The sequence below is a fragment of the Argiope bruennichi genome, chromosome 3 (assembly GCF_947563725.1).
Source record: "Argiope bruennichi chromosome 3, qqArgBrue1.1, whole genome shotgun sequence".
NCBI classification, from domain to species: Eukaryota; Metazoa; Arthropoda; class Arachnida; order Araneae; family Araneidae; genus Argiope; species Argiope bruennichi.
Genome location: NC_079153.1, coordinates 8,973,623 through 8,998,604, shown reverse-complemented (window position 1 = coordinate 8,998,604; position 24,982 = coordinate 8,973,623). Strand labels below are relative to the sequence as shown.

The 24,982-nt window shown below is 25.9% G+C and overlaps 2 protein-coding genes across 2 annotated transcripts; both read right to left on the bottom strand.

Annotated features, from left to right (window-relative positions):
• Positions 1 to 3,254: 3,254 nt before the first annotated feature.
• Positions 3,255 to 13,176, bottom strand: LOC129963537 (uncharacterized). The gene is made up of 6 exons (XM_056077978.1): positions 12,510 to 13,176; positions 11,041 to 11,105; positions 9,614 to 9,718; positions 6,231 to 6,269; positions 5,416 to 5,454; positions 3,255 to 3,435 (listed from the first exon to the last, which is right to left on the bottom strand). Exons 1-6 carry the CDS (start codon positions 12,724 to 12,726, stop codon positions 3,391 to 3,393), a joined length of 510 nt encoding a protein of 169 aa, XP_055933953.1. The 5' UTR covers positions 12,727 to 13,176; the 3' UTR covers positions 3,255 to 3,390.
• A 1,829-nt stretch (positions 13,177 to 15,005) lies between these two features.
• LOC129963541 (uncharacterized) lies at positions 15,006 to 23,392 on the bottom strand. Its single transcript, XM_056077982.1, has 6 exons — positions 23,007 to 23,392; positions 22,200 to 22,264; positions 20,633 to 20,737; positions 19,991 to 20,032; positions 18,562 to 18,600; positions 15,006 to 15,141 (listed from the first exon to the last, which is right to left on the bottom strand). The coding sequence occupies exons 1-6, from the start codon at positions 23,104 to 23,106 to the stop codon at positions 15,112 to 15,114; spliced, it is 381 nt and encodes a 126-aa protein (XP_055933957.1). The 5' UTR covers positions 23,107 to 23,392; the 3' UTR covers positions 15,006 to 15,111.
• Positions 23,393 to 24,982: the final 1,590 nt, after the last annotated feature.

Genomic DNA, 24,982 nt, shown 5'->3' with positions numbered 1-24,982 from the left:
CAAATACGCTCGATGGTTTGCCCAAGCGAGAACATGCCACGTATAATTGTCCGTGTGAAAAACATGGCGTGCCTAAATCTAAGCCGCAAACAGACATCGTTTGGCCTTGCGACTTATTGAATGTCATTGCGAATGCCAATCTAATAGAAAATTGAACGCATTTGAATTCAATTGGCACGTCTGTGAGAATCATTGGAATTCGTGGCAGCAAAACATTTTCAGCTCGGAATTTACCATTCAAAATTGTGGCTTCGATAATGTTTTTCATGAATTTTTAATGACCAATCGTGTTCTATTGCCTAGAAATGTTGGGTTCAAATTCCGAAGTAAAATAACCGGACATCAATCTTTCAGTCAGATAAGGTGTGGTGACATGCCTGGCAAATCCAGTGAGTTCAAAAACTCTGTTGGATAATTGACAGCTTCGTTAGCATCGCAAACTGTGTCGATCGATTTGTATGGTACCAAGTCGCCTGGCAACGACTGCTGTATCTTGAAGTTTAAATCGTGGACGTCCCCATTTTCTGCTGCCAAAATGTCTCTTTCTACCAGCCACGCATGATTTATGTATTGTGTACGTACATCGGGAAATATGAGGTCAATGAGAGCATTTTGTGAATCAATGACAGTGCAGAAATTAGTGAGCAATTTTATGCATCCAGTATTTTCATAGACAGCAACTTTTCCATCGCCGATATCTAACAATTGGTCCGAGAATGTGTCAGCAAATGGATCTTATAGCATTTGGTTTATTTTTAGTTGGACTTTTTCAATATTACGCCACAGTGGGGATGATTTCAACCAAGCGGACACCCTAATTACTTAGCGTTAAAATATATATATATATATATATATATATATATATATATATATATATATATATATATATATATATATATATATATATATATATATATATATATATATATATATATATATATATATATATATATATATATATATATATATATATATATATATATATATATTGAAGACTGAGAATTATGCAACTCTTAAGGTCTGCTGGGTAACAGTTGAACAATAAAACAATACTATCAATAACTCAGTATTAAAGCAATAAAACAATTGATACTTTCAAGAAAGAGTTTGTGGAAAGACTATATTAATCACATACATATAAAAATAAGTATCTCAATTTGCTTGATGCAACAGAGATTATTAATCTATTTCCTTAACGTAACTTTTTCTAATCAACTCTAGAGAATTAGAATTTCTTCTATTTCAGAGATTAATAATCAGGCTGAGTATTTTATGGGTTCCATCCTCAGTTGATACGAAATCATTGCAGTGTTGTTTTCATTTGTTAAGGCGTGGAAGTAATGGTGTTATTTAAATATAATAAAGCATGAAAAATAAATCCTACAAAATGTATCAAAATAATTTAATCCTACACAGATTCTTCTAATGAAATCTCTTTATTGGAAAACATTATTAGAAGGCGGAGAAAATGGAGAGGTGAATCACAAATTAAAAAAATAATTAAAGTCCATGGTAATATATAAAAATTAGAAACTACTGTGATAGAAAATTGAATTTTGTAATTTGAATAAATAATATTACTATTTTCAGACTAAATATTTGAATCTTCATATAATGTTCTTAATTTCTTACAGTGTACAAGTTTTTCATTAAAAATATGGATATCAAAACAAAACTATAAAAGCGTTGAATTATAATTGAAATTCTAAATACTGGTTTGTATAAAAGCAGGAACTAAATTTGATACCACATTTCTGTAGTGCGTTTTGTGGGCTTGAAAAAAGGTACTTAAAGAGGCATAATAGATCAAATAGAATAGCGATGTTTTAATGATATATCCATTTTTCTCTTCCTTTTTTGGAATTTTAATTTAATATCATACAGTTCTTTGACTTATCACTGTTGACATTATTTGCATATTCAATACTGTATCGAAAATCACAAAATGACCAATTCGATAAACTCTCTCGCAATTGTTTTTGTTTTTAGTTTTGCTCTTTTGCTACTTCGTCTCAATCGATAATTATAGCATTAATATATCGACTCTAAGTTGATGTAACTGTACAATGTATAAAAAGACAGTTATAGAATTACAGTCTTCAGATTTCTTTATTAAAAAGATTAAACTTACATGAACCTGAAAGTTAACAATGTAATTTTTTTTCCTGGCATTTTGGATATGAAACGTTTTATAAAGTTTTAGCAAAAATATCTGAAAGCATCCGTTGCTTTTTATTACACTTAACTGAAATTTCACGTAGGATGTATCACTGCGCAATTCCCCACACTTTTGTACCTAGTTGCTTCAAACAGGCACTCCCTACAACTTTTTAAAACTGAACAAAAAATTAATATCAGAATTCACTTTATTTAGTGCAAACTTTAAAATATTCTAGTTATTTTTATTGCGATTATAAAATTACTACCACCAAAATAGATTGAATTTAGTATTATAACATGTTGCAAAATATAAAAATGAAAAATTTCTCTATATAAAAATCACTTGTTTTTAGATGCATTTATGTAACTGTCGATTTTACTAATTTTTTAAAGACTAGATTTATTTGGAAATTTCAGAACCATTACGTGCTAAGAAATTCTCGCTTTGCATATTTAAAAAAAAATATGTAGGGATCAATTCTGTTGCCTCGTGTACTCAAATAATAACTATTCAAGATCTCTTTTAAACCAGATAATAATTAAAATGACTCAGATTACTGTGTCTTTACAACTTTTATCCCTTGATATACTCTTTTATCTGAGAGAATTTGTCTTAATTATTTTGTCTAGAATGACAAAATAATACTACATTTATTTAAGGCAAACGATCAATTTTATTCCATGAATTTAAATTTGTGTTTAAGGTTTTTTTATGTAAATATATAAATTAAAAACCGTAATTCTATAATCTATTTAATTACTGTTATATGCTGTAATTGTCCTTTGCGTTTATTTATGGAAATGACTTTTTTGAAAAGTTGTGTTATTGTTCATCAACTGATTCTTCAGATTCTGAAACAAACTGTTAAGAATCATTTCACTGATTAAGAATAGTTTTTTTCATAATACTTAATATATAATTTCTTAACAAAACTTTTCATGAATTTCTAAATTTTATTCCCATGTTAAAATTATTTCATAATATCGTAATGTGTCCAGAAAATTTATGTTGGTGGTTAAAATATGTATACTAATAATATTAAATTTAAATGATTTTTTTGAAAGTGGTATTATAGATGTGAAAGATTCCAAGATTCAAAATGCTGAAATAACCTTTATTCAAGCTTTATAAACAAGCGAAAGCTAATAAATCTATGAAGCTATAATATAAAAAAATATATATATTTAACTATATGCCATTAGACCTCTTTGTATTGATGCATTTATGAGTTATTTTCTTCTCTTATCACTAGGAAGTTTACTTTCCACACATTCCTGAAAAAGAAAAAAAAACATGTTTCAATCTAATATTTGACTTAATTGTAATAATTGAATACTGAAATTCAAATCCTACAAATTTTAAATATTATATGAAATATTTTGTAAGCAAAAAAGCTACATTCTTATTATTATATAAACAATACACATTTATGAAAATGTTTGCAATTGTTCTTTTGAAAGAGAGAATTCATTCAAGAAACTTAATGATAATATATCAGAATGTAATCAAATATCAAAAATCTCGATATCGTATGAGGATACATTCATCATAATTGCCAACTAAAGCAAAATTTATTATTCGGAACATTATAAATATTGTTTTAATTAATAAGTTAATGGCAATGATAAATATAGGACTGGGTGGGACAAAATGCTCATTCAATCCCGTTTGGATCAGTGTCTAGGGTACTGATTAAGAAACTTTTAAAGAAAAACAAATAATTTATTTACAATAAACACGATTAAAAGGACATTAACAATTAGGACGAGAAAGATTATTTACATTAAAGTTAGAAGTAAAATATTAAAATGGCACAAAGGGCGAAGCCTAACAAGATGTCTGCTCATAGCTAAACTATGTAACGCCTCTTTCCGAATACCAGTAACTCGTTTTATATAAAATTTATGGTCAAGTGACTTTGCACTTTCGATTAGTAGAACCCATAGTGCCATCTATTACAATACAATAAAACTAAATTGAATTGGATGCGTTCAGTATAACAGTGGAAAGGTAATGGCCACAAATTGAAACTCTACATAAATGTAAAAGAAGTTTTTTTTAAAAAAAATCACTTAACTCAAATGCATTTATCTTGTTTCATTTACTTCATTAAACTATCATTATGAGTATATCGAAAACTTAGTTGCAAGTTTTGGTAGTAACTGGACACAGTTTTTGCAATTAATTAGACACATATTATGAATACAAGTGAGCTTTATTATCTAGTAAAAAATAGTTAAGATAAAACCTCTAGTTTGAAACATGGCAGCGTAGAATAGTTACATTTCGAAATGACTGCTTTAATGGCTGCATTTTGTGCATTATTACGAAATACAGAGAACCAGTATCTATTTAAAAACAATGGAAGTGAAAGCAAACATTCTGAAATGAAATTAATTAAAGTCCAAAGAAAGCTGATGTTCAATCAAAACCTTTTCACTAACTAAAGCATGCAAAAAACATGCGTGAAAAATAAAATTATTTTGAATTTCTTTAATAAAAATATGCAAATTCATTTTGAGATCTGTCTTAAAAGATACAGTCAAATTAAATAAAAAGTGACATAGAAATAAAACCAATATCACTGAATTATTAGCAAAAATAAATTTAACATCATTGAATTTCAAAGTGCTGAAAACATTTTGTATTTAATAATAGGGTCCACATTTTTTAGGTAAAAAAAATAAAATCAGATTAAATTCAAATCTAATTTGAACATTAAAAATCCCTTTCTTACCTAGTATCTGCAATCCAAGAAATAATTACTTGGCAGATTTCGATCAACAGACCGTTACATTTTCTAAATAACGCACAAGGCGTCATTTTTCCTTTTTTTATATATTATATGTCAGAATATAAATGTTAATATAGTTAAATGCAATGATTTTCAGGTTTAATTTATTCATCTTATAAATTCCAGTTTCATTTGAGATAAATTTAGTTTCTTATTGGAATAATAACTGATATCTGGAAGATTAAAATCGTTCGTCATTAGAATTTACTGGTCTTTGATAAATATAAAAAAAATAATGAGCTACCAGAAATAACAAGATACTGCCAATATACATTATTATACATTTTGTTTATAATTATATCCAAGAAGAGGCGCAATGCATGAAAGTGATGCTGAGCTAATGCAACATAAGATAAGTTATTGCATTTAAAAAGTGTCTTAAACGTATCTTATATTTAATGAATTCTTTATAAAGTAAGAATTTTAAGTTTTGTTATTTATTATGAACAAATATCCTTACCCCGAGTTGATCTGCAGCTTCTTTTAAGAACTCTTCTCCCTGAAACAAAATAATTTTTAAAAAAAATACTAGACCGTAAAATGTACACGCTATTCATGAAATATCTATCAGTTTTATTTAAACTAATGTATTAATTTCATTGTTATTGTTTAAATAAGTACTAAAAACTTTTAGAAAATTGACAAGCAAATACATTTTACTTAAAAAAGAATTAAACTGAAATTAAAACTTGTATATGTATTGAATGTTAAATATAGAAATAGGCTTCTACTAAATTATGAAAACTTTACAAACTAAGCAAAAGTTTGAAGAAAGTTTTTTTTCTTCAGATTTTGATATTATATCAGCAACTTTTATTTCAAACAATTTTGATCTTAAAAGTTTGCAATAAAAAATTCATTGCTTTATATTTTAGTTATTTTTATTTCGATTGGAAATTTTGTTTCATCAATATCCACTTAGGAGAGAAATGTATATGTTTTACTTTAATAAACACAGAACCGAATCATTTATATAGAACGATTGTCTTCTTCAAGATAAAAATCAATCAGAATAAAGAAATATTATTTATAATTTACTGCAGGATTACTATACATATTAAATGCAAGATAAAATTAATTATACTATCAAATAATTTTATCTAATCTTTAATTTCTTTTATAATCTTGAATTATAAATATTTTGTATGTGAGAAAAATTGTCACAACAATTAATTTAAACGCTGACTGTAATACATTAATAGCATTTATAAAAAATATGTTGTTGTATTTATAACTATATTATAAAAATTTTAAAGCACACAGAAATATGCTTACTTTCTCTGCTATTATCAATTGGTCAGAACACTCATCAGCCTGAAATTAGTAAATTAATAAAAAGGAATATTAATTATAAGTACAAGATAAAAAAATCAAGTAACTGGAAAAGAGTCTTTAATAAAAAGTTTTTTTTATAAATGAATCTGTTACATATTTTGTTGAAAAATTTGCTTATAAATTAAAAATATAAAAAAAGTGAAACAACAAAATTAAAGCTTTACTTAACGTCAGATAAGTAAGTCAAAGTTAAATAGAAATTGCATTTGGACATAAGCATTGCATTTGGTACAGTAAGAGAATTATCTGCAGGCACGATTGAGCAAATTAAAGGAATGACTGTTCTCTCTTCTCTCAACAATTTTTTATAAAGAATGTACTGATAACAAGTTCACTGAATGAAATGTCAATTATTATTTCATATTAATTTCAAATGCTTTTTGAAATAATTTCATGATTGTTATGGTTCAACAAGGTATAAAAGTTCAGTCGAATAATCGGCCAAAATTGTATCATGATATTTCCAATTTTTTGTAATCTATACATTCGAGGAAAATAGGTTCAACTTCGAAGTTTACCCTATTTAAAAATATGCAAATTGTATTCATATAAGGGATTATATATATATATCAATATTGGAATAATCTTTTCTAATTGCTTTCCCCAGTTTTTCCTCTTTTAATTTGGATTTATTTAGAATTTTCTGTCGCAAGAGCCATGGTTTAACTATGCTGGGCTAAACCAGATTTAAAATCATATCAATGCAAAACGAATAGTACACAAGAGTACTTAAATTTACATAAGGGACTTTGAATTCACACTGTGAACTATATATATATTTATACTATAATAATCTTCAAATTTTCTAATTGCGTTCCCCAATTTTGCCTCTTTTAATTTGGATTTGTTTGGAATTTTCTGGCGCAAGAGCCATGGTTTAACTATGCTGGGCTAAACCAGATTTAAAATCATATCAATGCAAAACGAATAGTACACAAGAGTACTTAAATTTACATAAGGGACTTTGAATTCACACTGTGAACTATATATATATTTATACTATAATAATCTTCAAATTTTCTAATTGCGTTCCCCAATTTTGCCTCTTTTAATTTGGATTTGTTTGGAATTTTCTGGCGCAAGAGCCATGGTTTAACTATGCTGGGCTAAACCAGATTTAAAATCATATCAATGCAAAACGAATAGTACACAAGAGTACTTAAATTTACATAAGGGACTTTGAATTCACACTGTGAACTATATATATATTTATACTATAATAATCTTCAAATTTTCTAATTGTGTTCCCCAATTTTGCCTCTTTTAATTTGGATTTGTTTGGAATTTTCTGGCGCAAGAGCCATGGTTTAACTATGCTGGGCTAAACCAGATTTAAAATCATATCAATGCAAAACGAATAGTACACAAGAGTACTTAAATTTACATAAGGGACTTTGAATTCACACTGTGAACTATATATATATTTATACTATAATAATCTTCAAATTTTCTAATTGCGTTCCCCAATTTTGCCTCTTTTAATTTGGATTTGTTTGGAATTTTCTGGCGCAAGGACCATGGGTAAATTATGATGGTCTAAATATAAATGTACAAGAGTACCTTAAAATAAAAGCAAGATTCAAATGAGTGAATTAAATTTTATAGACTTTAAAAATTAAAAAAATTATCCTCTTAAAATAAGTTTGAATTAATTAAGTTATTTTATGAATTTAAAATCCTCTTTTAAATGAGTTTAAATAATGAGAAATCCTCAGTTATAAAGTGTTTAGACTAATCAATAGCTGCGATAAGACTCTCTAGCAAAACTTCGCCTGAAAAAGTAATTGTAGTAAAATCTGTTTCACGCATCTGTGTTTTCTCCTCATCCTCACATTTATTTTCTAAAGAAGAAAAATGCATTTTAATCTAAAATAACTTTGAAATACATGCTTTGTTTTCCACACCATTTTAGTGATTTTTTTATTCATGCCAAGGATATCTTTCTAAAACTTCAGATGACCTTTAAAGAAAGCGAAAACCATGCCGTTCTGAAAACTTCAGGGTTATGCTTCACATCTCAAAATATTTTAGATGGAAAACGATAAATTTTGGAATATTACTGTTTTAGGTCCTGTTCATTCGATAGGCAACAATTTTTTTAAAAAGTTCTTTTCCATTTTTTTTAAATTTATGAATTTAAAAATTCATAAAATTATAAAATACAGCGTTTGTATTTTTTAAGCAGTAGAATAAAAATTTTATTATTTATATTTTAAAAAAAAGCCTACATTTTGACATTTTTATAAAATATTTCAATATAAAATAAAAACTATTATTACAAATTTGCTATATCATGAAATATAGTGAAAAAGAATGTCAATTATTTAGCATTAGAAATTGAAAATTTTAATAGTTTATAATTTATCAAGCATTTAATGAAATTGCAAAATGTAATATATATTCCAGCTGTTTATTCTGGAGAATTTGGATATGCATTCAAAATCGAGTATTGCCGTAAGATAAAATTAAGTTTATAAATAGACATAAAAATTATCCTTTCCATTAAAAAAATATTTTTCATCGATCTGTAAATAACATCTTTTAATAATGATAGGTATTTACAGTTTTATTGTTAGTTGATTTGAGAAAGTAAAATTGAGAATCAATTAAAAAAGTAATTAAATTGAAAAACTATTATTAAATTAAAGCAAGTGAGAACTTTAAATAACTTGGAAAAAAATCTGCAGAATTCCTTTTCTATCATTTTACAGGGCGTAGAATATTTATTTTAGCTATAAATTATTCTTCCCATTTTCTGTTTGCTATTAATGCAAGATCACAATTCCCTTAATTATTACTAACTCCTTTGTGTATATATTTCTATTATCATAGTTGTCAGTGCTAAACTGGTGAAATATTCTAGACTCGATTTGATTATGATTTTAATTCTTTATTCTAACAATTTCCCAGTACCAGTATGAAATTCAATATATATATATGTATATCGTCGTTAAATTTTAAGGATAAGAGTTAATATTTATGGTGAACAATTAAATTTTATAGATGAATGTTTATAGTAATACTCGTATTAGGAAATGCAATTACAATGATTAGGTTTTGAAGACATTTTCGCATGTTTGAAAATTAATTGAAATCAGACATATTTCTTAATTGGTGTCTAGAAAGTAAAGCAAAAATTTTGCTTAGGTTTTTAAAAAAATTATTAATGATGATATATCAAAGTATATTTTTTTTTCTTTTCCTCAATATAATGCCAATTCTAATATCAACATATCAGTAAGTATAAGTATTGAAGAACGACATAAGTATTGAACAACGACGGATAAATGAAGCTAATTTAATTAATAAAGCGTTTGACTTACTTTCATTATTTCGTCAGTGTTATGTGCGCAATACCAGTCTTTCATCATTTGGCCGTTAATTTCACCATTTAATCCATCGTAACATTGTTTGATGATGGGTGCATACTAAGAAAATGAGATTTCAAAATGAAACACCAAACTGAGAAAGCATTAGTTCAGGCATTAAAATTATTAATTTTAAATTTTGACATAAAAACCAATAATAACTGACTATTGAAAATAAAAAAATACTAATTTTACTGGTGCCTTAGAATGCATTCAGTAAATAAGAAAAAAAGTTGAAATGGAAATTTTAATTGAAGTAAATTGTAAGAAAATAATTTTCCTTGTAACGAATCACAATTTATTTAACAAAATCGATAACTTTTCTATCTGTTTTATATATCATCCTTGGAAGAAACTCAAAAATGGAGATGAAAAAATTTAGACATGATGATTAGTTTTCGCTGTTCAAGGGAAAACAGAAATGGCTTTGGATAGGCTACTCTCTATCGATGACAGGGCGTTCCTCCTATAGGAGGGGTTGTAACTTGGCCGGTTTGTCCCTTAAGACTCACCCATAGTTCCCGCTAATGTTGTTACGGTGTTCCGGTCATTGAGATTTATCTGAATGTTTTAGTTCGGAGAAGCTTTTCATGGCTATCTACTTTATTTATTAAGCATTAAATATCATCACTGCCCAATTTCATTATAGTAGGAACGATTTCATTTGTTATAGTGGGACATTTATGGTCTTATATGTTTGTAATTAGATTCAGTTATATAAGTAATAAATTGACAAAGAATTTAATAATTGACAAGAAAGAAATAATAATTTGACAATTAATTTAATAATTCTATATAAAATCACAGAGATTAGCTTAGCTATGATCATTATCACTACGAACATGATCTTATCTTTAAATTATCTACAAATGCTATCTATGTTTAAATGTTATCTACAAAAAAAAATTGTTACTTTGCTGTTTTGATTTGTTGATTTTTTATTTTATTTATTTGCATATCCACATCAACACCAATACAATCTGTACTGATATTATGAAAGGATTAGTTTTGAGGGGAATGTTTGAAAAGGACAAGTTTTTCCTTCTCAGTGCCTTTGTGATCTTAGTCACTATTTAAAATAAGATACGGTAAACAATTTGATTTTGAAACGAATTTAATGATAGAAATTCAAGCATAAAAGTGCAACCAGATATTTGTTTCATTAAATGATAAACATAAATTAAATATACACATTTTGTTCTTAAAATTCATTTATTATCTTCAAGAGAAAAAGGAAATCAAGAAAATTAATATATATATGTATATATCTTAATTCATGCAATGCAAAATCATGAACTACTGACCTGAATTGTTAAAATAAAATAACTATGGCTATCGAATTCATAAGTAGATAAAAATTATATGCATATATGTATAAATACCTCTGGAATACTCATTTCATCAAAACAACCCACTATGATCTTCGAAACATCAGCATTTTTTTCATCTAAAAATAGAAAAAAAGAAAATATTACAAGATTTTTATTTCGTATATCATTTGTAAATTGAAAACTATAAATACATAATTTAGTTTAATCAAAAACTTTCTTGAAAGCTATTCTTCAAATGTCATCTTATTTTAATGTGAATCTTGATTAAAGACACCAGATTTGATTGGAGAAATATATCAGACAGAGAGGTAGGTAGAACTTTATCTCTTCTAATCAGAGTTTGAGAAATAGATTTGGTTATATCGTAACAGTTCCGTGGAAAATATTTCTACTTTGCATGAGAATTAGAATAAAATTGATATATTTGATCGGAAGAATAAGAATCAGTAAAAATAATGCTTGAAGTACCGTTCTGAAATTCGATGGGAATAACATCAACAAAATAATTCAACAAGTAATAATTGAAGCAGTAAATTTGAGATAATTTAACTTAACTAATAACTGAAGACCGTTTTGTTACTCCGGCTGCATATTCTCATTTCAGAATTTACATTTCAGCAAACAGAAATCGGTTAGAAAATCACATAAAAACATCACCTGAATGCATTTACTTTAAACTTTTTCCAGTTTTTCTAGTTTTGATTAATCTAATTAATAATAATAATTAATCATTATTAATTTATTAATAATAATAAGAAAAAATTGTTTATTAAAAGTGTGTTTTAAACAAGTTCTATAAATAGTGGATTAAATCTAACAAATAATTTTCATTATTTTAGAAGAACATAACAAGCAATTAATTCAAGCTAGGGACATTTAAAAAAAAGATCATTCATTATCTTTTCAATTGTCTATTTAAAAGCATATTTAATGTTCTATTTACAATTATTTGTCTTATTTATTATTTTGTGAAGTTTTTGCTTTTTTCAATATAACAATTTCAAAAAATCAAATATATTATACGTCATCTGCATTTTTTTAAAATTTGTTCTGTGAGTAAAATTGCTCAATGTGGAAGCTATTGAATAAAATTCTCTGGCTTATTAAAATCGCCAATAAAGCTATCTAAAAAAGATAATTATAATTATTAATTTACTGATTATAATTTTTTACTAATAATTTTATTCATAGTTTAATAATTATATTTATAAATTTTAATTATATTTGATTTACTTCTTTTATCAAGTATTTGAAATAATGAATGCGAAATTAAAAGGTTTTGTAACTGAAGTTCATAGCCAATTGGAATTGAATATTGAAAACAGTAAGACACAAATCCTGAATAAGTATGTAAATCCTTAATTTTAAATACATTTTCATATTTACAAAAAACAAGCAAAATATAATTATGAACATTTCTGCTTGTAGAAATTATGTAGATTATTAAATAAAGTTTAATTAAGCTTAAATATTTCAAATGTAATTACATCAAATAGTCTAATTTAAAAAATCTTTCTTACCACATAGAAGGATTTTCATGTCTTCGGCACTTATCTCTTCGGATTCGGACGACTCGGGTGCTCCAAAAACACATCCGGATATCAACAAAATTTGCAGAGAGAGAAAAGTGACGAAACTCATTTTGCCTTTCGTTGCAGAAAAAAGGTCAGATTGACGACACAAAAGTGAGAGTTTCAATTTATACCATTCTAGTTCACAGATATAAACTGAATGCATTGTTTACCAATTCGTGAGCTGTAAATTGTTCTTTCAAGTGTGACGGATTCTTTTCAGCTAAGGTGACAGAGATTTCAATTTGTTACGCCAAGTTTTTATTCGAAATTTCCTTCTCACCCTGACAGAGCAGAGATTCTTTTTTATATCCATTCTTCGATTCTTATCAAAGTAAATTAGGAGGCTCTGTGTCGGAGTTAAATGATTATTTGAATTGTTTTGATTCCGTTTTTTCATTGCTATCAGAAACAGCATTCAATTTTTTTTTCAAAATACATACGCAGTTTAGGATTTATTTATTTAAACAAGGTCAACAACGATTCTTCGAAAATGGTGTTCTCATGATTGTGAAATGACCTTGAATGAATATGTCCAAAATTTCATTAAAACAATATTAAATTTAATGACATTTAAATTCTTAAATTGTTATTCCTTCTGTAATTTTCATAGAGATATTGAACTTAAATCAGTTTAATTTTATTTATTCGTAAAATTTCAAGATTCAAATCTATAACTTCATTCGAGATGCTTATTGGAAATATTAAAGATATTGAAACATAATATAAGTGGAATTTTTTTTATTTAGATGGCGAATATAAACTAATAAAGCCTTTTTTTATAAAAAAAAAATTATGCTTTAGTTATTGCTTATCAGTAAATATAAACATTTATTAAGATTACTTTTTACAATATGTGATGAACATTTCTTATAAGCATTTTTTAATAATTCATTTTGTTCTGCTTCTAACTTTACAGATATTTTAAATTTATTTTAATTATAAAAAACATTTAAATAATATAAACTGAAAAAATTATCACAAATGCATTTAATCGATAACGTATTTATTATTGAATGCTTATTGGGAACATGCTTGAGCCATTTAAATATAATGTAAGTGGTTATTTTTGGTATTTAAATGTCGAATATAAACTAATAAATTATTTTAAAAAAATTTATACTTTAGTTCAGGAAAATTTAAAAAAAAATCCATTAAGATTACTTTTTATTATACATGAGGAATATCTCTGATATGCACTTTTAAAGAGCTGTTTTTGTTCTGCTTCTTACTTAAAATATCTTTATAGACAACTTAAATATACTTTTAATTATAAAAAGCACTTAAATAATATATCCTGAAAGAGTTATTTCAAATATATTTTATTGATAGCGCCCCTATAAATTAATTTAAACCATTTTTAGATGTTTTACGATCTTACATAACGAGTATGAATACTTAAAAAATGAAATGGTTTTGTAAAAATTCATATTACTGAATGATATTGATGTCCAATTAATTTAAATGCCATAATTTTAATTTAAATGAAATTCATGATGAAACTATATTCGACGATTTTATAAATAATCTTTGAATTCATCATCTGAATCAAAAAAAGAATAGTCTAGATTTTCATTAATTAAAGAAATCCAATAAAAATAACAATGAGTAAATACAGAAATTTCACTAGATTCATGCTTGTTACTTAGAAATACAGTTTGAAAGAATAAAGGCATCAAAAAATACGTGGATTTTCCATCTTTTCTGTATTTTATTTACCAAATATATTTTTCAAAGTATATAGTATACAATCATTTTTTAATAACTTTTTTATTCTGAACATTAATTAATATAAAGCATAATATTTTATATACATTTTAAAATGATTCAATTATTTTTCTTAGATTCTTTTTTTAACTATCCAACTTGAGAGCTTATTAGAAATAGTATTAATAGTAGCTCTAATGATCTTTAATCATACTTGAATTAAAAGATATATTATAATAATTAAATCAATATTTTGTTAAAGTGTTCATAATAAGATATATGTTCAGATTTTTTTTTTAAAATTTTAAATTGGATAAAATATATTAAAATAATTATTTTTTTAAAAGAATAATTACATTACTAGCATATTTTGAGCATCAAATAAGTTGTGAATTATTGTGATTATGAATAATTATTCATACTTCTTGAATAATTATTCTTTATTATTATTTATATTATTATTATATTATTATTTATATTATTATTATTTATTTTATATTATTCTTTATTCTTTATTATTAAATCTTTATTATTTCAAGAAATGTACAAACGAGGTGTATTTTTTCCCAGAATTACTTGAAATTGTTTTACTTCATTCACTAATATATATATATATATATATATATAATGAAATACTAATCGTATATATATATATATATATATATATATATATATATATATATATATATATTAGTGAATGAAGTAAAACAATTTCAAGTAATTCTGGGAAAAAATACACCTCGTTTGTACATTTCTTGAAATAATAAAGATTTATTAATAAAATATGCATACAGTTTTGAGATCAATCCATCTGTGAAAATAATCCAACCTAGGTCCATATGCATCATTGAGAAAAATATTCACCAATGCATTTCTAAAAAGAAATGTATCGGCTATTTATAAAAAGTACAAATTACATTAAAATCATTTTTATTAATAATAACATAAAATTAACAATCGAAAGTAATCGCATACAATAATTCCTAATAGGGAATTAGTTAATTAAACAATATTTTTTTTTATTCATAAACTATAGTAAGTTCTCAAAAAGAGCAATGAAATACTAATCGTAATATAGAAGTTAAAATATTGAATTTTTTATAAAGTATTTCTGCTGTTTTTACACATTTTTGTTTAGCTCTATTTCTTTTAAAGGATGCAAAAGTGGAGTTTTGTAATAAATTTTTCCTCCCTCATGAAAAAAATTATGTAAAGTTCCTACCTTGGATATTTAAAATTCTGCAAAATTCCCGGTTTATTATGTTTTAAAAACATTTTGATATTCGTAATAATAATTAATTATTTAATTTTTATCTTTATTTAGATTTGTTTTAATACGTAATCAGATAATCAGTAGATTATTTTAGTAAAATATAATTAATAAATTCCATTATAATCTATATCTATACTTATAATAAAGCTCAATGTGTGTGTGTCTGTGTGTTGGCGCTCTACAGGCCAGGTCATTTGACATACAGCTATCAAATTTGGTACATGTATACCTTAGAGGTCGGGAATGTGCACCTGGGGTCCCTTTTTTTGAAATTTTAATTATTAATTAAAAACTAACTTTCCCGCCAAAAAAATCTTCCATTTTCCCCACCGCCAACTTTTCCGCCAAAAAATTCTTCCATATTCCCCACCACCAAATGGGTAAGGCTTTAGTTTTTTTTTCTCCTCCCAACAGTAATAAGGCTAGGGTTAATATTTTTCGCGGATTGTTTCAAACGATTCTGTTTATTTTCTTAATGTTTGATGCATTTAAAATTAAACATTGTTGATTAATCCATGTTTCAGATTCATTCTGAAGTACTTTTGAATTAAAATAACACAGAATAAAGGAAATTAAAAATGTATAATCTGCATAGCGTTACCCCAACTGGCGTAGAAAAATTCACGCATTTGCATTAACGTAACTGGCGAAGAAAATTCACGCATGCGCACTCTGATCTGATTGTTGACATGACAACCAACGGATGATTTAAATTATTTTTAGGTTAGTTGCATGCTTTTGTATGTAAATTGTATTTATGTTAGTTATATATATTTTTTGTATATGCTTATAGTTTTAAGTACATCTATTTTAAGTAGTTTTTTTAATCCTGTTTCCGACCGATTATTTTAAACGATTCATTTTCTTTTCTTAGTGTTTGATGCATTTAAAATTAAACATTGTTAACGAATCGATCTGTTCATGATGAATCTGAGAAATTTTTGTTGACAAATTCTTGAGATATTACATAAAATAAGAAAGATATTCTTTAGTGGCCATAAAGTTTAAACGCTCAGTGACTCTATTATCAGTAAACATATTATTAAAAAAAATGCTTTGTTTCAGTAAAAAATATTATTATATTAATTGCAGATTAATCATTTACACTTTAATTTAAAGCATAATTTCTACAAGGGGTAACAGAAAATTAGAGAGATACATATCACGCTATGACTGAAGGCCTTTATAATATTATGAGTGATTTATATGACTATCAAAATTTGAAGTTTTAAAATATTTTGCTGAAGAATCTATTAAAGTTGGAATTGCGTAAAATATTTAATGGTACGACCGGAGTCTAAACCCCTGCTTGGCGAAATTTTTAAAAATCGCCAACAACGGCCTTGCGAAATGTTCAAAAGCAAAGGAGTAGATGTTCAATTATAGTGCATAATAAAGATTGCCAGCTTTGGCGCGTTATCGTAAACTTGGCGAAGAAGGGGGTTATACTCCGGTTAAACCTATTTAATTATTAAAATTTAAACGAACATTAAGATTGGCGAACCGGCTGGTCGCCAATGGCGGCTAGTTTAATAATAAATATAAAAATATTTCAATTATATTAAAAACACAATGAATATGACAAAATAAATAACATTCTTCACAATTTTTATAAAAATTTCATGAAAAATAAATATATATTAGAATACCGATTAAAATTACAATTTATTCATATTATTTATATTAGTGCATCATCAGTTTTTATCTGTAGGTTTGGTAAAAAAAAGCAATTTTTAAATTTTGATATATGTAAAGTCAATGAACACATTTGATAAAAGCACAATTTTTTTAAAAAAATTTTGTAATCTTTTATTTTTCTCCGTCACAGTCGCCACCTTTACAGTTTTCAGGTTCTATTGATTTTATCCCCCCCCCTCCAACCAAAAAACAGTCAAGAATAAAAATTGCAATGATATCATTCTTAATTAATTAATTAATTTATTTTTTCAAACATTATCTTTTATTGAGACTAGAAGGTTTTCGCTATAAAAAATAGCTTTAGGTAATTCAGCACATTAGATTAATTATTTTGGGATTGATATAAAGAACTGTTACTTCACATATTCATATATCTTATATATAGCAGTTAATTATAGCAATTTGTTTAGAAGTATTCATTTGTCTAATCAGTGAAAGTAGAAAGCGAAAGTACATAAATATTTAATTCCATATGCAATATAAAGGCAGGAAAGTAATATTTTAGATAGAGATTTAGGGAACTTTTCCTGCCTTAAAATATTATGGTATTTAAAATGTAAATATTAGGCAAGTGTGAAGTGCGTTAAGAAGTAAGAATGATAATTAAGACTGATGAAATTAGTTCTAGTTTGCAATTATAATATATATTGTTTTGTACTTTCGTTTAGTAATACTTATTTTTAATAAATTTATTTACCGAATTTCAGCAAATTTACTTTTTTGATTCAACGGGAAAATGTAAAGAGTAATTAACAAGTGGTGGAGTTTAATTAGCGAATAATGAAACTTTTGAGCCCCATACAACATGATAAATCGATGCCTTGATTTCATGTGGAAAATGTCTCTATATTGCATTTTAGTATGCCAATATATATGGGTTTAGATTTAGCCGAAATATTTGTAAATAATTAGCATCGTGATAGGTAAGAATTGATACTAAGTCACATGGTAGCTTTTCGATTTAAATAATAATAATGACATTACTGGGCAACTTGACGCTTCCGAAAAACTGAATGAGAGAATCCTTGAAACTGAAGAGACTAATGCAATCATTTTATTTTACTTTTCTGATTAATTCTCAATTTTATTTCTCTATATTGTATTCTTAAGAATAGAATTTTTTTCAAGGATCAAGAATTTTTTTATTTGAAAAAATATTATATTCGCTTAATGTTAAATATATATAAAAAATAGTTACTTCGTAAAATTTTATAAATTATCATAAAGGAAGATAGTAAAAATGTGAATGTCAGAAATATGAATACGAAATTTCTCTTGATAGCTCAGTATTATTTGTTAATTGAAAACATAAGGGGAATTTACCGTTAGACCATTCATGATATCTGTAAAGGCCTCTTCATTCTGGAAATAAAATAAATATTCAATTATAAAAAAATAAATTCTTATTTACATGTTCTATAAAAATGTCTTGCTTTGGTAAAAATGTTGAAACGTGAAAAATGTTTGTGAACTTAGGTTAATTGTACTGATGTGACTTCACATTGATTTTATAACTATTAAAGTGAGTTTTAATCTAAATTAGTCTATTAAACTAATTAAGATTTGCATGGTAAGTTCGAATTATAATATTTACGAAATGCTTATTTTTTTTCTTAATTTGCTAATTATTTATTGTTTTTTTATTCATTTCCTATTATAAATTCTTCAACTCATTTCATAGTTTCAACCTAAGAAAAATAGAAATAAGAACTATATTATAAAATTATTTGTAATATTTTTTTATTAAAATCTTATAAATTATTTCGGAAATGTAATAATTTTTTTTAATTAAATTTTAATAAAATTTTTATTGAAAAGTTTCTTAAATCAGTAAAAAACAATTATAATTTCAATGTTATATTACAGTACCATCTGAAAAATGTAGCGAGTCTCTTATATATGAAACAGGCTTGAAGAGATTAGCTGTATATGCTCAAGCATTATATGTGATGCAATTATTGCATGGCATTACCAAATATTAGAAATCGTTGCTAGTAATTCCAACTATTCTATCGAATTTTTTTTTGATGTTTTTTTACTGTGTATTTTTGGCATTCGACATTTTTATATAAAAGTGTTGATAAGTAAATAAATTAATCCGTATTTAAACTAATCATAAATGCTTTTAGAGAGAGACGGGAAGCGATGCTTATTCAGAAAAAAATTGTGAAACAATGAACAAGAAGCCAGATTTATGATTATTTTGTTTGTAATCATTGTTAAATTCATATATGGTACAGAACTGAATAAAAAAATGAAAGTATGATGGTTCAAAGATGTCGTAAAAGCATTAAGGATTGAAAAATGGAATACAAATCAAATACAAACACTTTCATTCATAGTTCGAAATCATATTGATCTATAAAAAATTGCAAGATTTAAACATTAAACAAGTGGGAAATATTTATATCAAAATAAAAAAAAATATATATCAAATAAATGTTAGAAGCGACAAGAAAAATAAATGTGTATGAGGTTAAAATAATAAACTTGAATCCTCGCTGCAACAATGGATAAAATTTTCAGAGATTTTAATTCTCATTTTGTCAAGTATAAAAATATATAAATTTTCAGCTGTGTGAATATAATTTTGTATTCACTTTGTTTTCAATCTATATGTGAATGATCTCTTTTTATAAAAGAAATAACTGATGACATAATAATAAATCTTGATTATTTCATATTTAATTTTTATTTATTTATATTTCAAATACTGTATCAAACAATACACATTAAATAAATGTCTACTTACGCCTTCTTGCTCTGCTATCCTTCTTGCCGCACACGTATCAGCCTGCAAAAAATATGAGGGTATAAGTGAAGAACCCACAATACTTGTTGTGAAAGCAAATCATTTAAATAATAAATAAAAAATGATTATAGAAAATGGTGAATAAGGGCTGAAACTGTAATATTCGTGTTTTTATCTGTTAATTATTGCAACAAATTTTATCCACTGACGCTGCTAAATATGTATCACTAATAGCTCTGGAATACTGACCTCTAAGCAGTTTACAAAATCATAATAAATATACCCATACCAAAATAAATATACCTATTTTTACAAAAGAAATCTTAATAAAAATACCCATATTTATTCGTAACTTTAATACCAAAATTAAAGTGTTTTACTTACAATCCTACATTTTTCTTTAAATTAGTTTATTTCTTGTAAATGTGTGCATCTTAAAATGCTTTCATTATTAAGTTAACAATAATTAGTTAAACAATCTATATAAAATTTTACAAGGAATTTTATCTACCACAATCGGTTTTTCGATTAATTGCAAATCTTGAATTAAAATTTCTAATGTTAAAATTTAAAATAAAATTTCTACCTATATAAAGAAAGCAAAATATGAAGATAAAAAATGAAGATAATTTTATAGAGTACCTGAGTAGTTTTATCATTAGAATTTTTGCAGTACCACACTGTTATCTTTCTACCATTTACTTCTCCATCAATTCCTTCATAGCATTCTTTGATTACGCTTGAGTACTGAAAGAGCAACAGGAAAATTCGTAACAATAAAACATATACCTTTCAGAAAACAGTTAATCTTTTGAAACTGATCGCAATGATCGCTGCACTTTCGCAGAACAAAAAATAAATTCTTCAAATTTTCTTCACAAATTTTCTTACTATACATAACAAGAAAATACTAAATCCGTAAAAATGTTATTCACTAGCACTCGATTTCTTCATTCGTTCGAAAACATAGAAGGAAAAAATGGTTTCATATAATTACCCAGTTAACTGCTTCTACGCCTTTGCATATTGTGCATATAAATTGTGTTGAATAAATTAAGCAATGGAAAGTATAGCCGTCAAGCACAGAATACGCGTAATATGAAATTAATCTGTAATGAAATTACTTTATTTTTTTTATTTTTGTATTCACATTCCTTTGTTTACTTAAATTAACATATTTTGCATGTGAATGAAAAAAATCGAGTGTATATTTTAATTTCCACTAAAATTGCTATTTAAACTGCAAATCGTTATTACTGTATACTCATGATGAATGCTAAATTTTGTACAATGAATTTATGATGAATACTTTCATCATGAGTTCATTGTACAAAATTTAGCATTTTTTTTTTCATGACTAGTATACTCAGCCCAAATAGTCAATTGGGTAAAAATCTTTTTTAAAATTTTCTTCACCGTTCTAGCTTACCTAAAAAGTGTATGTCTGGCACAAGGCGGTGGTTAAAAAGCATCAGACATATAAACATATATAAACATCACAAATATAAACATAAAGAATACCAAATTACATAAAATACATATAACTTGTTATGAGTAGTGTTATAAAATATTTGTGTGCCGATAAATGAAGTTGATCATGTGAAAAGGTTATTTAAAGAGATTAAAGGTTAATTGAATTACACTGAGTTATAACACCACGATTGCCTGGTGATGACTCTTAGTTTCAGGACACGGGGTTAGCAGAGCTAGATCCTATTGCACCAAATGACTGTTATGTATGCAAGGATCATTCAAGCATATTGGGCCTTTTAGTTGATGTGACGTGAAAGGTTAGAGAAAGAGTACAAGATCAAGTTTTGTCCTAATCATCTGATCACAGTCCATAACTTTGACATGAATTACAAAATAACTTTTTGTTGTTAAATGCTGGAGTGAAATAATTAATTTTTTGTAATGTTCAAGGGAGCAATATAATTGTATTTTAATCTTTCTTTTTGGTGGCAACTTATAAAAAAAATCTCTACTTAGTTATCAAAAACAATATTCGAAACTCGAATGTCGTTTTGAAGATTAAGAATTATCATGAATCGAATTAGAATGCACACGAAACTGATTTATTTCACAGATTCAGTAACTTAAATCGCAATGTTTCTTTTTATGATGAATTCGATGTTGACACATTTAAGAAATACATTTTTAGGTCTACTTCTTTTGTCGAAGTTTTTATAGAAGGCGAAATTATACCTACTTTTTGAATCCCAATTTTGTCATAGCAATCAACCACAACTGCAGACATCTCTCCATCTTCATTTTCTGAAATGGCAATAATTTTATGAAATTAAGTACTATTTAAGAAAATTATCCATTTAACCAAACTTAAGTTATATTTATTGGCCATTTCCCTGTGTTTAGTATTCTTTGAAATATTATTGTTTATTTCTAATGCATTTCGATAACTATAATCTTTAAAGCTAAAATAGAGTCAAAAGATTATACTTTGAGTTTAATGCTATAAATACGGTTTGATTGTTTTCAGAAAATCAGATATTTATTCATTTATTTGTTTCAGAAATATGTTTTATTTTTATACCTTAAAATGCTAATGCAAATTTGGAAATTATTTTGTTTAGATAATAATTTTATGTCTTCATATATTTTTTAAATCAAATTGGAATTTATATTCAATTTACCTCTTTGAAATAAAATCTGGTGTACTTTCATTCATTTTTTTGTGCATTAAAATATATTATTCATTTTATTTTGTTCGGCAATAAGCTAAACCAGCAAAATCTAGTCCTTAGACTATAAAAGAATTTGATTTAATGAATATAATAAAGAATTGGAGTGAAAGATAAAGTATCAATTGTGATAAATCAGTGGGAAAAAAACAATAAAAATTCATAAAAATATATGAAAGTCTAAAAAAAGAGAGAGACTATAAATATATTTCAAACTATAAAAGAAAATCGTATTTAATGAATCAAATATAAAGTATTATGATAAATCAGTGAAAAAAATCATAAAAATGTATTAAAAAATATTTTTTTAAACTTACCACATAATGCGGATTCAAGATCTTCACTTTCTGTCTCTGGTGGATAATCATTCGAAGCAAAAATAATTCCAAAAAGTGTAAACAACACTATAACATGCATTTCGACCAAAAAGAATACTTGCGCTTTCCACACAGAATTTATTTATTTCAGAAAATGATTCACACACATAAAAAAAGCCTTGGACTATAACTGGAGTTGCAATAAAACACTGTAACTAATTACTGCATTTGAACATTACAGCTGTTAGCGATTACAGTTGAATATGTTCATTGATAGGTCATATAGAAAAAGTTTCCTCCTTTTTGTTCAAACTCAAGTTTAATTTCCTCCTTGAAGTTTATTGAACGGTGGAATACGAATCAGACCATTATTAGTTATGAAAACTTCTCGCTTTATCAACAATGGAACTGCAACATCCATTTCTGAATTTCCTGTTATTATCTTCTTTATTTCCTGCCGGTTGAAATATGTGTTGTTGTTTTATTATTATTTTTTTAGTGTGTGTAAATTTGCTGCATTCGTAAAATTATGGTAAAAGTTCTCAAATTACCATACATGATAGTGAAAAAACAGTTTTTAATTAAATTGATCAAATTGTATACATTTCCGTTTTTCAATATTTAATTTTGAGTATTGTAATTAGTCTTAGCGAAAAAAAAAATGAAAAAAAGAAGAAGAAAAAAAAAAAACGAAATGCGCCAATTTTTTTTTAGCTGTATTATTATGCGCAAAATTTTAAAACTATTTTCCGCAATTTCTCCTTATTTTAATACTTTTTCATTTAATTGTCTTCTTTGTCTCAAAAACTGAGCAATTTCTACCAGTTACCGATTTATTTGTTAAGGGACACAGTAATTTTATTTTATTAAAAAGTATTTTTTAATTCAATTTTTTTGGCTTTAATTTCGAAAACTACCTTTTACTTTTGATAGGAAGTTCTTACACAGCAAATTTTCCTTTTGTTTGTTTACTTTTACATGTCATATTTCGGTTAGATTGATTTGGACGAATGCAAACACTAAAACAAATATTAATTACACAATATTAAAACTCACACTTCTTTATTTATTGCACAATATTTTAATATTAAAACTTTATTTCTTAATTTGACATCAGCACTAAATGTTTACCAATTGCAATGAAAGCCACAGTTATGGCATATCGACATCAAGTTTCGTTTTAAATATAAAATTGACCCTAACAATCATAAGATCGTTACCATCCCAAACATCTGTTTCTCTTATTTTGTAGGAACATCGCCATAATAACGCGATACAGGAGTGTCCTTTTATTAATTTCATAAAGGAAACATAATGCAACATGCATTCCCAAAATTCGCACTTTCTTTTTCCATAAAAAGGGTTCTTTTTCCTTTTCTAGTTTTTCATAGCTTCAATGTTTTATTTAAAGTTGATATTAAAGGCTTTAATCCACTTTGAATATGAAAAGGCCTAAACTTCATGAAAAATTCAACCTTTTTATATCACATCAATGAGTTTACATGTCCCGAGTTGTTTTTAGAAGTCTATGACTTTTATTCAGTGTGTCATTTCGGTTCTTATGCTTTTACTTTCAGCTAAGATTAACTATGTCAAAATTAGAAGTGAATGGATAAGTTGGATAAAAATATTCGCAAAATTAAAACAGTAACAGATAGGAAATTGATTGTTGGTTAGAGTTTTCTGGCGAAAGAACCATACTTGATTATGCTGCGCCAAGCAAATGCCAAAGATAGGAAATTGAATATGATGTTAGAAATAGTACAAAAAATGCGAATCTAATCTTTCTTTCTAAATGAATCCTCCTCGTCTGGAATAAAATGTTCTAAAAACATTTAATAAGAAGATGAATTTGATAATCTACTCTTCAAAAGAAATAAAATATGCAAGAAACATATTTTGTTAAATTTTCTTCATCCTATTCATAATGCTTTTCCCTATTCAGAATTAATAATTTAGTTTTAACTTCGAAGAAA

Excerpts from the sequence above, each read along its gene's own strand:
- LOC129963541 (XM_056077982.1), bottom strand. The coding sequence starts at position 23,106 with ATGCATGTTATAGTGTTGTTTACACTTTTTGGAATTATTTTTGCTTCG. Across the intron at positions 20,738-22,199 it reads ACAAAATTGGGATTCAAAAA|TACTCAAGCGTAATCAAAGA; the intron begins GTAGGTATAATT and ends TTGCTCTTTCAG. Across the intron at positions 15,142-18,561 it reads ATATCATGAATGGTCTAACG|AAATGCATTGGTGAATATTT; the intron begins GTAAATTCCCCT and ends ATTTCTTTTTAG.
- LOC129963537 (XM_056077978.1), bottom strand. The coding sequence starts at position 12,726 with ATGCATTCAGTTTATATCTGTGAACTAGAATGGTATAAATTGAAACTC. Across the intron at positions 11,106-12,509 it reads CATGAAAATCCTTCTATGTG|ATGAAAAAAATGCTGATGTT; the intron begins GTAAGAAAGATT and ends TTCTATTTTTAG. Across the intron at positions 3,436-5,415 it reads AAGCTGCAGATCAACTCGGG|GAATGTGTGGAAAGTAAACT; the intron begins GTAAGGATATTT and ends TTTCTTTTTCAG.